A 15,721-nucleotide genomic window follows, 5' to 3' on the forward strand; every position below is an offset into this window, starting at 1 on the left:
TAGGATTTTACCGGAGATCATAGTTAAGATCTTACGTGGCCATAGCCCATATTTGACCACTTACTTAAGGCGTTCAATCTGATTGCCGCACGTGTTTTCACTGCATGTTCGTATTTTCATTAAAGCGAGTACAATTCAACACCCGCAATGAAGCCTCTGGCCACCGGAGTTCACTCATACAAGTTTACTGGCAATGCTTGCTTGGGACATATGGCGAGGTAATAAAACCAAAATAATTCACAAAAACTTTGTTTTTCCATGCTTCACGCTAACCAAAAAGTAAAGTAACGAAAACTAACAAAATCTAGTCATTCCACCTGTATCATATCAGGTCGTACTGCCCTACCTACCACTCCTACGCCCTCCTTCACTTGTGCTTCTATATGTGGCTGCCTATGCTTACTGAAGCACATATCTACGTACAGATTTCTGTCTGTCCATGACGGCGGCATCAAATTTCGAAACATAATTATTTTCGTATTCAATCACATAATCCACCTTACATGACCATTAATTCACCCTAATCAACCGCCCATCAGCATCAGGCGACGCAACGAATCGGCAAATCATCATTATAATCACCACCCTGACACCCAACGACTTGGCGGCACAGAATCCCTCCAACCACCACACAGTAGCGGTGCATAGACCATTTGCACCATAGCAAATAGAAAATAAAATAATAATACGCGCTTAAATAGAACATCTGTTCTTCCACACCCGAATAAATGGAGCATGACCAAACACAAAATACACAAACGCCCAGCAAAACATCATCAATAGCACACACACAACAACAACACACCCACACGCACGTGCATACGATTTGCATTCATGGTGACATTGATATATAAACAGCTAGAAAATTACAACAACCACAAAAGCTGTCAGTCCTCAGTAGTCGAGATGTGTTAGTGAAGTGCGAAAAAAGGGGTATGAAAATCTGCAATCGCAAGAGGACAAGCACGTAGCGCCAACTCTACACTACCGCCACGGCAAGCGAGCCGAGAGAAGGGCGTTTTTGGTGAGCTTTAAATGTGAATCGAATGCGTGTCGAAATGACGCGTCGTGCTAAAATTGTAATTTAACAAAAAAAAAAAAAAAAAAAAAAACACAAAAACAAGGAAAAATAAAAATCATTCGCAACGCTTTCTAAAAATCAAATACAAAGCAATTGGCAGCGAGAGAGATGAGCTGCTAAAATGGGTGAAGTGTTGAATGTGGAAAATTGATGTTAGCTTTAGGCGCAATCAGAAGCTATAATTGTTACACAATAGGAAATTGATAAATTACTGAAAGATTCGTGTTAATACTTGCGTAGGAGGACAAAAAATGATGTCACGATCGTTTTAATCAGGCGCAGTTGACGCTGGACGCATTCAACATCGAGCTTCAGTAATCTGTATCCGCTCAGACAATGGAAAACCTTCAAGAAATCGCATTACAGGAAGAAAATCCTAAGAGGCTTTTAAGAAAGGTATAGAAATTTATAGGCCGCCACCCTAGCCGAATGGGTAGGTGCGTGACTATTATTCGAAATTGCGCACGTTCGGGCAGTTTTTTTCTAATTGTGGTCGCAAAAATGGGCCATACCTGTTAATAACCCTGCCACCACCTGCCACATAAAGAGAATTCAAAGAGAAAAAAACTCAAGTTTGGCACAAGTGATGAACCTAAGAAAAAATACGTCAAACTTGAAATTTCTCAAAAATGGACTTGGTCACTTACCCACCTTTGGGTAAATGAACGTATCGCGATAACGACTTAATACAACTCACCCAAACTTGTTACAGGTAATGCTCCTCACCTCATTTAGATGAGATCGATTATGATTATGATTGAGATCGAATAAAAACCATGCCTACTTTTTATATGTTAAAACTAAATTTCCGTCCGTCCGCCTGATATTACAAGTTAGATTTCAATAATTAACTGCCAGCCAAAATAAAATTCGACTAAAATGTGCGCGTCTGGACCGAATTTAGCCTTCCTTACTTATTGGGTAGTCGAAAAAGTCTTTTCGTATTTCTAATCAAACTTCAACTCATTTTTTTTATATTTATAATGAACTTTATTAAACCAAATATGTACCATTTTGGTCGACCACCTTTTGCCATTTTTCTTCTAGAGACATTATTCCATCAGTGTAAAACTTTTGTGGTTCCTCGGCGAAAAACTGCGACAAGTAATTTTCACAAGCTTCTCTTGAAGCCAACTTTACTCCATTAAGGGAGTTCTGTATTGACCGAAACAAATGGTAGACCGATGGTGCAAGGTCAGGGCTATATGGTGGATGCATCAAAACTTCCCAGCCAAGCCCTTTCTGCTGAAGAGTGCTGACCGTTTTTTTCGATTGCGTGCTTCAATCTTATCAGTTGTTGACAGTAAAGTGTAGAATCAATCGTTCGAGCAGGTTGGAGCAGCTCATAGTGGATGACTCCTATCCAATCCCACCAAACACACAGCATAACCTTTCGAGGCGTCAATCCTGGCTTTGCGACCATTTGTTGAGCTTCACGACCCTTGCACCATGATCTTTTTTACACATTATTGTCGTATTTGATCCACTTTTCGTCTCCTGTTACCATTCGCTTCAGAAATGGTTCGATTTTATTTCGTTTCAGCAAAGAATCGCAGATGTTAATTCGGTCCGTTAAATTTTTCACAGACAATTTATGTGGTACCCAAACATCGAGCTTCTTTTTGTAACCAGCCTTTTTTAAATGGTTCAAAACCGTTTGATGATGAATGTTTAGTGCCTTGGCGATGTCATGGCAGCTTATGTGACGGTCCTGGTCAATCTTTTCCATAATTTCATCGACTTTTTCAACGATAGGTCGACCGGAGCGAGGTGCATCTTTCACATCGAAATTTCCAGAACGGAAGCGAGCAGACCATTGTTGTGCTACACGAACTGATACAGCATCGCCTCCGTAAACTTCACAAATTTCATTGGTGGCTTGCGTGGCATTCTTCCCTTTTTTATACAAAAATTTCAAAATATAGCGAATTTCTTCATTATTTTCACTCATTTTTGAACAGCTATTTTTTCAACTTCTCCGAATTTAATTTTTTTTGGTTAAATGAAGCTTAAAATGTCACCTTTCTAACACCATATGATATGACACAATGTGATTGGTAGCACTGGAGATAGATGACTCCAACGACATCTATTGACAAAATACGAAAAGGCTTTTTCGACTACCCAATATTAGGTTTAAAACTGTATATAACAGAATTTCGAAGTTAAGCAAATCAACTAATCAGCATCATGAGTACCTGAACTGTAACTCTCTCTCTCTCTCTCCAACTTCTCCAATCGAATAAATCAAATTGCAGTGTATTAGAACTTTGACTTTTATTGAAGGCGTGAATTTCTCTTACTAGCCGAACTTTCGTTCTATGTACATGCATACATATCTACATATGTAGTTGTGCGTGTTCATATTCACAAACCAAAAATTTATTATCTTCTTAAATGAAAATTTCCTGTGATCAAAATTGTTTACAAAATAAAGTTAAGCTTCTACTAAGAATCACGACCAGCAATAAAGTCACGTTTTGCAAAAAAAATTTATGAGCTTTCAGAGAGACCCTAGTAGCAAACAAATACCAGAAAAAAATTGAAGGCAATTGTTAAATAATTTTCAAACTCTCTTCATATACCAACAACACAATGGTCATCAGTGAGGGGTGCATTACACAGATATAATTCTACGTAATTTCTCCTTTTGCTCCACCACCAACACCATCAACGTATTATGAGCGTATAATTATGGAGGCAGGCATAGCGTATAGTTGAAATCGATGAGGGTGTTAACAGGCACATACATATGAGCCTGTGTGTGTGTGTATGTAGTTGTGTGCATGGACTGCATTCCCCAATGATTTGAGTTATCAGATGTGTGTATGAAAAGAGACAAATTTAATTATGAACAGCAGTAGATTTAATACGCATACATCTGTGTGTGCGTGTATTTGGTGTGAAAATTTAATGTACGCCAAAAAAGTAATTAAGATTATATAAGCATAACGCGGCATTGATTGTAACGAAATCTTAAAATGATTTTAAGTGAATTTTGGTTTAATTACTAGTGATGGCGTGAGGTGATTTGAGTTTTTGCCACTTATATTAAATAACGTCATGTAAATACAATTAACAGCCTCATTCTGCCTGACGAATGTGCAGCCGGAAGAGCATTTCGAGTGCCGAAGAAATCGTTTGCAATCGGAATTCCGTACCTCGTTCAAATTACCGTTTCGTCGTAGTTGATTAGTTCAAATGCATGTACATAGTTTTACGTTCCTTCTTGATGGGTAAAACTACTGTTCAAGCGAAGCAATAGCTTCAAAAGTCTTATAGGGGCTCCGCTCCATCAGGACTTTTTCAGCCCATATGTTATACCCTATGATCAAAAAGTACCGGGAATGTTTAATTTAAACGAACTGCGCACGTGTGAACCGGTCCATATTATCGGATCATTAGTGTCGGCCTGTATGTCGCAAATGGCCGGAAATGAGGGCAAACAATTCTTGGATTTTACATGATGATAACGCGCCATCGCACCGAGCCCAAATGTGCTGAATTATTTCACCAAATACCAAATAAATACCATCGTGCAAGCACCGTATTCGCCTGATATGGCCCCGTGCGACTTCTTTTGATTTCTTAAGTTGAAGTTACCACTTCGTGGAAGGAGACTTCAGTCTATAGAGGAGATCAAAGAGAATGCGACGAAGGAGCTGAAGGCCATCCCTTCGCCGGCCTACCAGGGGTGCATGGAGAACTGTGTTAAACGTTGGCACTTGTGTGTGTGTTTTGCTTCAGACGGGTCATATTTTGAAGGAGATAAAAAAAGATTTGCCTAAAATTTAACTCAGTTTTGTTTTATTTAAACATTCCCGGTACTTTCTGGTCATAGGGTATACCTACACTTTGTATTAAGGGGTTAGGGGTAGTCAGAGGCCCGAAAAAATGATGATATTCACGAATTTTTTTTTGTTACTTAATTAATTTATTTAACAAAAATAAAAACATAGCACAAAAACATCATGTTTTAACTTGACTTCACCAAAATTTCACAAAAAAAAATTAATAATTGCAAAAGTTATCGCTGCTTGTGTGAAGCCCGTTTCTCCAGAAGTCCCTTGCGGTGAACATCACAAGTCCTTGCAGATTCATCTAAAACCAATCGGACAAGAAAAATTAGTTTTATTAATAGATAATCTTGTGCCTGATCGAAGCTTTTTTTTTCAAAATGAACAAAATGGCGGCCTCAGAAATTTTTTTCCAGATTTTAGAAAAAAAAAACCAACAGTTAATTGTTAAAAAAAAAATCGAAATTTTTGAAAAAAAAAAAATCCTTCGATCAGGCACAAGTTTTTTATGTTTTTCAAAAGCTGTATAAATTTTATTGAAATCTACGTAGCGGTTTTTAAGTTACAGTGTTCACCAGTTTGAAAAACATAGTTTTGAGAAAAACGCATTTAAAGTTTTGCTATCGGCTCCGGAGCGGCCGAGCGCCCTTTGTTAATTGTTGAATAACTTAAAAAGTATTTGTCGGATTCCCTTCAAATTTTTACACAATATTTTTAAAACATTATACTTTAAGAAAATGCAAAAAAAATCGATTTTTTGAAAATTCTGACTACCCCTAACCCCTTAAGAAAAACAGCAAAAAAATTGTATGGGACGTTATTCTGTATTAAAGATTCTTTATTCTTTATAGCGAAATGACAAATTTCTAAATTCTGTCGCTAAATCTAAACATTAATTAAAAAATATTACTTTTGCCTTTACATTTCCGAAAAAATACTGCTTCTTGCCTTTATTAATTTTCTTATATCAGTAAATATGGATTTACAACCCATGTCCCGAGTAATTCCACGCGCTCTAATCAGCCTTCCTTATATCAGACACGCGCCACTGTTATTTGATATCGACCTGCATTATTATTCGCTTGCTTGAGACTTCAGCCAGCACTTTTATGGTAATACTAATTGTGTTATATCATATCTGGATACACACATATTTACATACTAACGTATGCCTATCAACATGACAACTATTTCAATTTTATTAAGACGTTCAGTTAATAATTTCCACTTTAAACTGCTTCTTGGCAAGATTTCAAAGCGCCTTAATTTCAACATTTAACACCCATTTGGAGCTATAACAATCGGCTTAAACGCTTTTATTTTTCAGCTAAACCAACAAAATTCGACTTTAGCAACACAAACACAAATATGCATATTTACCTATTTATGTTTTTGGACTTAGCCATGTTTTTCTTTAATAAATGCCAAACAACCTGCCGAATTCTGTTGAACACTTCGCAGCTCAATCAAGTGCGCATCAACGTACGCGCTCTGCAAGTACACCACCACTACCAGCAAAGCACGCATCTCACGCCGCCCTGTTACTGGGGTTGCGCAGCAAACAGATGTCGACAGTCAGTGAGCAATCGAGGGCGGTCGAACTGGTCGGGCCAGACTGTGTCTAATGCGTACAAATTTATGACTTAGTCCCGCGGGGCGCGTGCCGTTTAATACTCACACACACACATTGGCATACTCTAATATATTGAGAAGTTTAAAAGGGGCGGTTTATTGTTGTAATTCTCGTATTCCACTGCACAGTTTGAAGTTGTTGCCTGAGTTTGGTAGCACTGCTGATGATGAGTCTGTTGGAAGCTGAGCATATTTTTATTTGCTTTCTCCTGCGTGCAAAGGGTGTGAGGGGAGCGATGGTGAATTGAAAAATCCACAATCCTTATTATTATCCGCGTTGTGTCATTTAACATTTGAATTTTCAACAATTATTATACGTTGGGCGTTGGGTGTTGTTTGTTGTGCGTCTTTTGGCATGTCTCATTCTGTGTATGTGCGGTTGTGCGCGTCAGCAGGCAGGGGGTACATGAGCGGTGTTTGGTGTTAAGCCTATAATTATTATCCGGTGGTCGTAAAAAGGTGGAAATTAGAAAATCACACCTATTAAAGCGATTGCTGCCGTTTTTTCCGGTTAGCTTTACTTCTTATTTTTCCTATGCTTCGATAATTTTTTTTTTATTTGTATGATGCTGAATGGGAAGTGCAGCTGAATTTGAAAGGAACTGGTTAAAATAAGCCGTTCATTATCTCCTCTCTATCTATGTTTACTTATTCCCCTCCGGTGGACACCTCCGGACAGCGTTGGACACCTTTTTTAAAACCTTTGGTTGGGCACCCGGGTCTGGTTTGGTTTTGACCAGTTCAAGGATCCTTTATAAAAGGTTATATCCATAAATCGTAAGAAAATCAAATTTTAGGAAGCTGTCTGGAAGCTCAAGTCATTAGCTTTAGTAGAAATATGTTAAATTCATATCCAAAGTCGAAAAAACCATCTGTCCAGACTCGGGTGCCCAACGGAGGGTTAAACGGACTGTTTTTAATGATCAGCGTTCACTCGCCGCCTACAGATGGCCAACGTAGCACTCAGAAAAAGATTCCCTTTGAGTGAATTCAATCAGCCCTCTAGTGAGACTGTATCGAAATTGTCCAGACCTTCTAAGTAGTGGTTCCCCAGGAATATGAAGCACTTTCTTCGAAGTACCGGACATTCACACAAAAAGTTACCATTCTCTTTACAGAAATACGGAACTGGTTAGGCGGTGCTCTGAACCTACCTCTGAACCAAACACGGGTGCAGTACCCACTTAGTATTCTAGGTAGTAGACTTATTTTCGTCTTAAAAGTATATTAACGAAAAACAGGCTCATCGTGAATTGGCTGAAACGGTTGGTCCGGTTGCTCCACCCGCTGATTGTAGCTGTTCTAGCCGTTTCTTTAAGGTACCGCAAACTTTGGCAATGGTCCAAAAACGGACCTTTGTCGATTGATGTAAAGAAACGTTGAAGAAATTCAGCCGCGAAGGCTGAAAGCCTGTCTATAATTTCCTAATAAGTGACGAATTTTGGATTAGACATAGATCGCTGAAAGCAAAACAGAAATCAACAGTATGGATGTTCCAAGATGATTCTAATCCACCAAATTTGTTCGCGGAAGAAGCACCGCAAAGCAATTGGGTGCCTGTTTTTTCGGAACATCTGGTCATATCTCAACTCTACTAGTAGGGAAACTTAAAACAATCAGTGCTGAGTGGCATGAGTACATAACTATTTGTTTACCAGACGTTTTCGGAGAAGAGGCTGAAGAGGAATCATCATTCACCAAGACAATGCGAGCCCTCACGTATCGGCTCACATAAGAGAGTTTTTTAGCACTTAAAAGATCAAATTATCTGTGTCGTCCATATTACAGCCTTGACTTAATTCCTAATAATTCCTCTTTATTCCCCAACATAAAAAATAAAACGCTAGGTTAACATTTCTCAACATCTGAAGAAACTGTTGAAGCCCTTAAACAGCTCGGTTTAGAGGTATCCACTTCTAATTGGCAAAAATGCTTTGAAAATTGGTTCAAGCGAGTGTAGAAATGTTCTGACTTCCAACGAAAGCATTTTGAAAAACAATAAAGCCATTCTCATTATTATTTTACTCTGTTCTCATTCAACATCAAGTGCAAGTGAATCATTGCTTCCGTTACAATTCGCTTCCACGTCACTCGGTCTTTTTTTGACATCAGATATGCCCATAGTAGTCGTCTTCTATGGCATCTTCTTCTGCATGCATACAAATATATGTATGTATTTTACAATCAACATTTTTTTTTACTACCATTGCACTCATTACCCATTTTATCAATGACACATTTTCACCCGAAATAGAAACTTCAAAGTTCAATGCATAATATTTAAGGAATAGCGCTGCATAGAATTGTACTTTGACGTAACTACAATTAATACGTTTTTACATGTACATTCACTATGCGATAAATATTTATATCATAAAAACTATCGCAAAAAATTACGATAAAAAAACCCCAGAAAGGAAATCGTCCGTAAAGCAGTCGCAATAAAATTTTTTATAATTTCCCCATAAATGTATATATGTTTATATGTGAGTACATACCTGCATATGTATGTACGTGCATTTCGCATTTTCGGGGTATCAAAAATCACGCAGTTTTTAAACAAATAAAGGAGCTTCTACTGTAACAACTGTGCGCGGCAATAGCTCTAGCGCTATAAAATGATCACACAAATTACCGTCGGTATTATTAATGCGCTCGCAAAAACAAAAACAAAAACACTGACATTGGAATTACCAATCAAACTACGCCATTTTTCTAATCTCACTCACGCAATTCTCCACACTACTCAACACTGTGCAGGTGACAAAGAGTACAATCAGCTACAAACTCGCAACTACCAACGGTTCGTATGAGAACTGCCGTCAACAATCAGCGACTGATTGCCAACTCCTTCGGTAAGCGGAGAGCCGAGTGCTAAGCAGGAAAGAGCAAACAATTAGGTATCAATTTATCAGTGGAAAAAAGGTGTAAAGTTTAGATAGTCCCCTGATTTATGAGCGTAGATAAGAAAATCGTGCCCTAGCATAGGATCTACGTACCTACATACATACAAACATACATACATGAGCATGTAGATATGTATTAAGTAGAGTGATTGTTGTTGTTGTGGCAATAAATGCGAGTTATGTGGACATATTTACATACAATATATACACATAAACATACGCCCGTTCATATGTCAGTACAAAATATTATTAATCGTAAATATGTAGGCACATATGTTTATTTTTATTGCTGTTAAATATGTATTTTCCTATTTTTTTCCGAAAGTTCTTCTTCTGTGGTTAGCACTTTCTATGCCCGCCAGTTGTTTCTATTTTTGATTTTGTTTTCATTTTTGTTTAATAATATCTTTTACTATGTGGGTAACGCCTGAATAGCATTCATGCCAATCGATCACATTTGCCTTTCCATCGATCAGCGGCGATCGCGCAATCAGGAAATCATATTAGCCAATATTAATACACAAAGTTGAGCCCTCAAAGGCTGCCGCCAACGCTCGATCGATGGTAATCGCCATGTGCTTGTTAACATTTACGTTTATTATTATTACCCATTACTTGTACTTACTTTTACAATATTTACTAATAGCGATATTGACTGTCAGCACTGTAAGCAGTGTAAGCCTCATGTAATTACTTACAAGAAAGTTGTTTACCAAGGCACTCATAAAATGCCCTTTCTTAAATGTCAGACCGTTCGTTCGGTGTTGCCAAGCCATGGAGAGAAAAAATAAATAAGCAATAAAAACAATAGTAAACAAGTAAAGAAGTGCTGAATTTGGTTTGGACTGAACTTTATCTATACTAATATATAAAGAGGAAAACTTTGTTTGTTTGTTTGTTACGAATAGGCTCAAAAACTACTGGACCGATTTTAAAAATTCTTTCACCATTCGAAAGCTACATCATCCACGAGTAACATGGATTATATTTTATTTTGGAAATAGGGCTCGAGATATAGGTCAAAACGTGGACCCGGGTAACCTTCGGATGTGTATGTACAATATGGATATCAAATGGAAGCTGTTGGTGAATGCTTTAGTCCAGAGTATTTTTCATGCCGCTCTGTGACTGGGGTCTCGAGATATAGGTCAAAACGTGGACCCGAGTAACCTTTGGTTGTGTATGTACAATATGGGTATCAAATGGAAGCTGTTGGTGAATGCTTTAGTCCAGAGTATTTTTCATGCCGCTCTGTGACTGGGGTCTCGAGATATAGGTCAAAACGTGGACCCGGGTAACCTTTGGTTGTATATGTACAATATGGGTATCAAATGAAAGCTGTTGATAAGTGCTTTAATACGGGGTAATTTTCATACCTATTGATGACTAGGGTCTCGAAATATATGCCAAAACGTGGACTCGCCGTGTCTTTGAACCGAATTAAACCAAACTTACACACATTGTTAAGTTTGTATTGAAGATGATTTCCGTATAGTTTGAATACCTATTGGTAGATAGGGTCCCGAGATATAGGTCAAAACGTGGACCCGGGTAACCTTCGGACGTGTATGTACAATATGGGTATCAAATGAAAGCTGTTGGTGACTACTTTAGTACAAAGTATTTTTCATGCCGCTACGTGACTGGGGTCTCGGGATATAGGTCAAAACGTGGACCCGGGTAACCTTTGGTTGTGTATGTACAATATGGGTATCAAATGAAAGCTGTTGATAAGTGCTTTAATACGGGGTAATTTTCATACCTATTGATGACTAGGGTCTCGAAATATATGCCAAAACGTGGACCCGCCGTGTCTTTGCACCGAATTAAACCAAACTTACGCACATTGTTAAGTAAGTATTGAAAATGGGTTTCGTAAAATGTGGTTGTAATTCGGAGCACTGGCAACGGGTACATCGTTCTTTTGAACCAGCCATAATGTCGCTTACTTTTTTAACGCTTGGGGCGGAACTGAACTGTCAAATTGACAGTGTGAGTTACAATGTGTCAATATTTCTTTCTGATTTGGATGCCATAAGGAAAAAGTAAGTGCAACATGTAAAAATTGTTTGTGAATTTTTTTGGAGTGGATTTTTGAACAGTGAATAATTTCTTACGAAATTTGAGAATTTAATGTGAAATCCGAATGAAATTATGTGTTCGTGGAAAAAAAATTTTTTTCGTTTTTTTTTTTTTGAAAAATATAAATGGATAATGGTTAAAAAAGCTCCAATGCTTAATAAAACATATAAATTGAAACGAAAAATTCATGGATGATCATATGCATTGATTTGAAATTTAAAAACAATCTTTTTTTTTCCTGATTTTCAATTTATATTTTATATTTACTCAAAAACAAATAGAAAAACAAAAAATATTGTTAATGCCAAAGCGCTTGAATAAAGAATAAAGAAATAAATAATATGAAAACCATATATTTTCTGTTCTAAACCATATCTATTCTATTTTAGTGTGCCCAGCGAAGGGGGCCGGGTTTGCTAGTATTGTATATATAGCTGAGCACATTTTAGTAAAATTTAATTTGGACTCTCTGTTAATTTATGGAATCTAACTATGGATATGAGTTTGTCAATGAGAGTTATTGAGCTTATAACACTAAATGAAAGAAAGTTGTTTGAAAGCCGCTATGGCTAAATATCATGATGGAGAGAATAATGAGATGGCGCATATCGTGGTCCCGTTACTTGGCTCTCTGCGAATTTGACAACGAGTTACGTGATTTTAGCTCCAGTATGGCCAGATTACCATTTTCGTAACTTGATTTAGCATTTTTTTTTGTTTTTTTGTTATTTAGTGTCGGAGTTTTAGTTCTTTCTTCATGAGATTTTTCTAACCTGTTCTAATTAAAATGTAATATTTATAATTTTGTAAAATATACATTTTTTAATAATTAGTTAAATATATCACTCAGTTTTCTTTAGCTTTACTTTTTTTTAACATCTGGTGGCATTGCCCGCGTTTCCAGGTGTTGTTGCTGTTCTTCCGCTTTCGGCAGTCAAATCTCTCTCTCGCTACTGCAGTGTTGCCTAGCTTTGGATATAAAAACGCACTTAAATGCCCATTTAAAGAAAATAAAACACCAAATTTTTATTGAATCACTTAAAGAACTTTGTATGCGTGACAAATGGTCTTTAGAATGTGCGTTTTTTTTTAATAAATGTGTTATGCTTATGTACAATTTAATTTATGAGTTTTTTTGCTATGCGAGATTTTTTTTGTTAAGGAAACAAGTTATTTGCTATATTTGAGGTTATGTAACTAGATAAGGTACTTTTTTTGTAAAAATGCCAGTATGGTTTCTTTAGTATTTTCTGGTAGTTTGTGGCTTATTTTTACTATGAATACTCCTCTTGACGCCCTATGTCCCACTAAGGATTGATGGCCGGAAAAAATGGTTACACCTCTATGGTTTTAATCCGCATTCAGTAAGTTCAAACGCTTTTTAAAATGTGTAAAAAGGTTTTTGATCTTACGAAGAGTTGAGAGAGGGACATTTAATATTCTTGCATAACCTTAAAAGGAGCAAAAAATTAAATTCACACTTTCAAAATATCAAATTTATAATAACCAACTAATTTTCATTAGCGCTAAAATCTTCTCAGAATGGCCTTTTTTAACCTTCTTTTGTATAATAATACAGTTTTGTTTTAACTTAAAGTTTCGGTAGCTTTAAATTAAAAAAAAGAAACAAACACGAAACTTCAAATTTTCGCATTTTCGGTATAAAACAGCACTAAATTCATTGCGAAGAGCAAATGGTCGCCAATACTGCACAACTTGGAAAAACGTGACGTCACATACTCTTCTTTCTCTCATTCTTGGCTATTCGTATCGTATTAGCAAAGAATTCAAAAGCTCCATCGTATATGAGAATGAAGTTTGCATATATAGAGAAAAAATTAAGAGAGGCATCTCTCCAGCCAAAAGATGCCTAGAAGTGCATGCATTTGCCAAATAGGAAGAATGATAGAATACAAAATTACGCTCATCAGAGAGGAGTGACGCTACACTCGTACAGTTGCCTGAGCGAACAGTAGTCTGTGAGAAATTGGAACAAGAATACAAAAAGAAAATTAAATTACACAAACAACGCACGAATAAATTCCACAAGTGTGACTGCACATAACAGGACTATGAATAAGTTCGTGCGGTTTTACAACAGATGGCGTAACTTGATTATTATTCCATCGATCCACATTTCCAAACATTCATTGGAGAGCTACTGTCGTAAGGCACAAACGTCAGTATAAGTTTTTTATTTGAAGCGTAAACAACAATATTTTTACCACACTTGAAAATGTCGAATTTCGTGCCAAATAATGTGTTTTTGCGGGGAATTCTTCTTCATTATTTTAATATGAAGAAAAAAGCAGCCGAAAGTCATCGTATCTTGGTGGAAGTTTATGGTGAGCATGCTCTAGCTGAGCGAACGTGCCAGAAGTGGTTTGCACGCTTTAAAAGTGGTGATTTTGGCTTGGAAGACGAAGAACGCGAGGGTGCGCCGCCAAAGTTCATGGATACCGAATTGGAGGAATTGCTCGATCAAGATCCGGCTCAAACGCAAGAAGAGGTTGCAAAAACTTTGGGAGTTGATCAATCAACCATTTCCAAACGTTTAAAAGCCATGGGAATGATCCGAAAGGTAGGCCATTGGGTGCCGTATGAATTGAAGCCAAGAGACGTTGAACGCCGTTTTATGGCATGCGAACAACTGCTTCAACGGCACAAAAGAAAGGGTTTTTTGCATCGAATTGTGACTGGCGATGAAAAGTGGGTCCATTACGACAATCCAAAACGTCGGGCAACGTATGGATACCCTGGCCATGCTTCAACATCGACGTCGGCGCAGAATATTCATGGCCTGAAGGTTATGCTGTGTATCTGGTGGGACCAGCTGGGTGTTGTGTATTATGAGCTACTGAAACCGAATGAAACGATTACGGGGGATGTCTACCGACGACAATTGATGCGTTTGAGCCGAGCACTGCGAGAAAAGCGGCCGCAATACGCCGATAGACACGACAAAGTTATTTTGCAACATGACAATGCTCGGCCACATGTTGCACAAGTGGTCAAAACATACTTAGAAACGCTCAAATGGGATGTCCCACCCCACCCGCCGTATAGTCCAGACCTTGCGCCATCCGATTACTATCTCTTCCGATCGATGCAACATGGCCTGGCTGACCAGCACTTCCGTAATTACGATGAAGTCAAAAAATGGATCGATTCGTGGATTGCGGCAAAACCGACCGAATTTTTCACAAAGGGAATCCGTGAATTGCCAGAAAGATGGGAAAAAGTAGTAGTAAGCGATGGGCAATACTTTGAATATTAAATTTGTAACCATTTTACGTCAATAAAGTTTCAAATTTCCGAAAAAAACCGCACGAACTTATTCATAGTCCTATTACAATAAAAAAAAAAGCGTTTCCACAAAACTCACTGAGAGCGGAATAACGGTACGAGATACTAGCCACTTTTGTATTCTGTATATCATGCATCGTACACGCATTCGATAAGGAGAGAGAAACATCCATTCTTCTATAATAACTTCTATTTAAAAAATACCTTGAACTTGAAATATTGTTGAAATCTTTTATTTTCTTGATTGCTACATCTATCAGTTGTTTACATCCCACTTTTTAGCGCAATCTACTTATCCGATTATGTGTTCATACTAGTATTGTAAACAAGTTGTTGTTTGGCGCATTCTACAAATTTCCCAATGACAAATTTAGTAGTGCATAATTGGCGCAAAATTAATCATCCAATTGCGGTTTTGCATAATTTTTTCACTAGCTCAGGTTATGTGGCTAAGTGGATAAGTGGCTGCCCAGCGTGAGCACACTTAGACAAATAGTCAAATTCGTCCAAACAGAGAGAAAAAAAGTTAACCGAACTGAGCGAAAGAAAGAAGAAGAGGCTTCAAATTGGAGGATGATAATCAAACGGTGACTAATTACATTGTGTTAACCGCTTCAAGATGCTGATGATTTTCACCAAGTGTGTGACGCTTAAATCGGCTATATCCGCAGGTGCTGCAACAAAGTGAAGGCCTAGATATCTGAATCTTAGTCCGACGAGAGCATGGCAGCGGAGTAGAGGGTGCTGAGATGATTCCACCTCATCCTACATACAGGCAGCTTCAGCAAAAAGGACTTCAGGCTATTTTAAGTCTCATTGCATGGATACCTGACGGACAATGTACTGTAAGCATACCTACCAAATTCGAGAGCTGCGGCTTTGCTAGCCTCATAAGTTCCCCCAAGGGCCCTCGATCT

The 15,721-nt window shown here is 37.7% G+C and overlaps 1 protein-coding gene across 2 annotated transcripts in view; it reads right to left on the bottom strand.

Annotated features, from left to right (window-relative positions):
- The window catches only part of LOC129249117 (B-cell CLL/lymphoma 6 member B protein), a 91,014-nt gene that overhangs the window by 36,767 nt on the left and 38,526 nt on the right, over positions 1-15,721 (bottom strand). Inside the window, exon 1 of one of the 2 annotated variants that reach the window (XM_054888769.1) lies at positions 9,009-9,192. The exons of the other annotated variant lie outside the window; for it this stretch is intronic. Coding sequence (XP_054744744.1) covers positions 9,009-9,030 — 22 coding nt within the window. The 5' untranslated portion in view covers positions 9,031-9,192. Of the gene's footprint in view, positions 1-9,008; positions 9,193-15,721 lie in introns of those variants that run through there. 2 annotated transcript variants of the gene reach the window in all.

The sequence above is a fragment of the Anastrepha obliqua genome, chromosome 5 (assembly GCF_027943255.1).
Source record: "Anastrepha obliqua isolate idAnaObli1 chromosome 5, idAnaObli1_1.0, whole genome shotgun sequence".
Lineage (NCBI taxonomy): Eukaryota > Metazoa > Arthropoda > Insecta > Diptera > Tephritidae > Anastrepha > Anastrepha obliqua.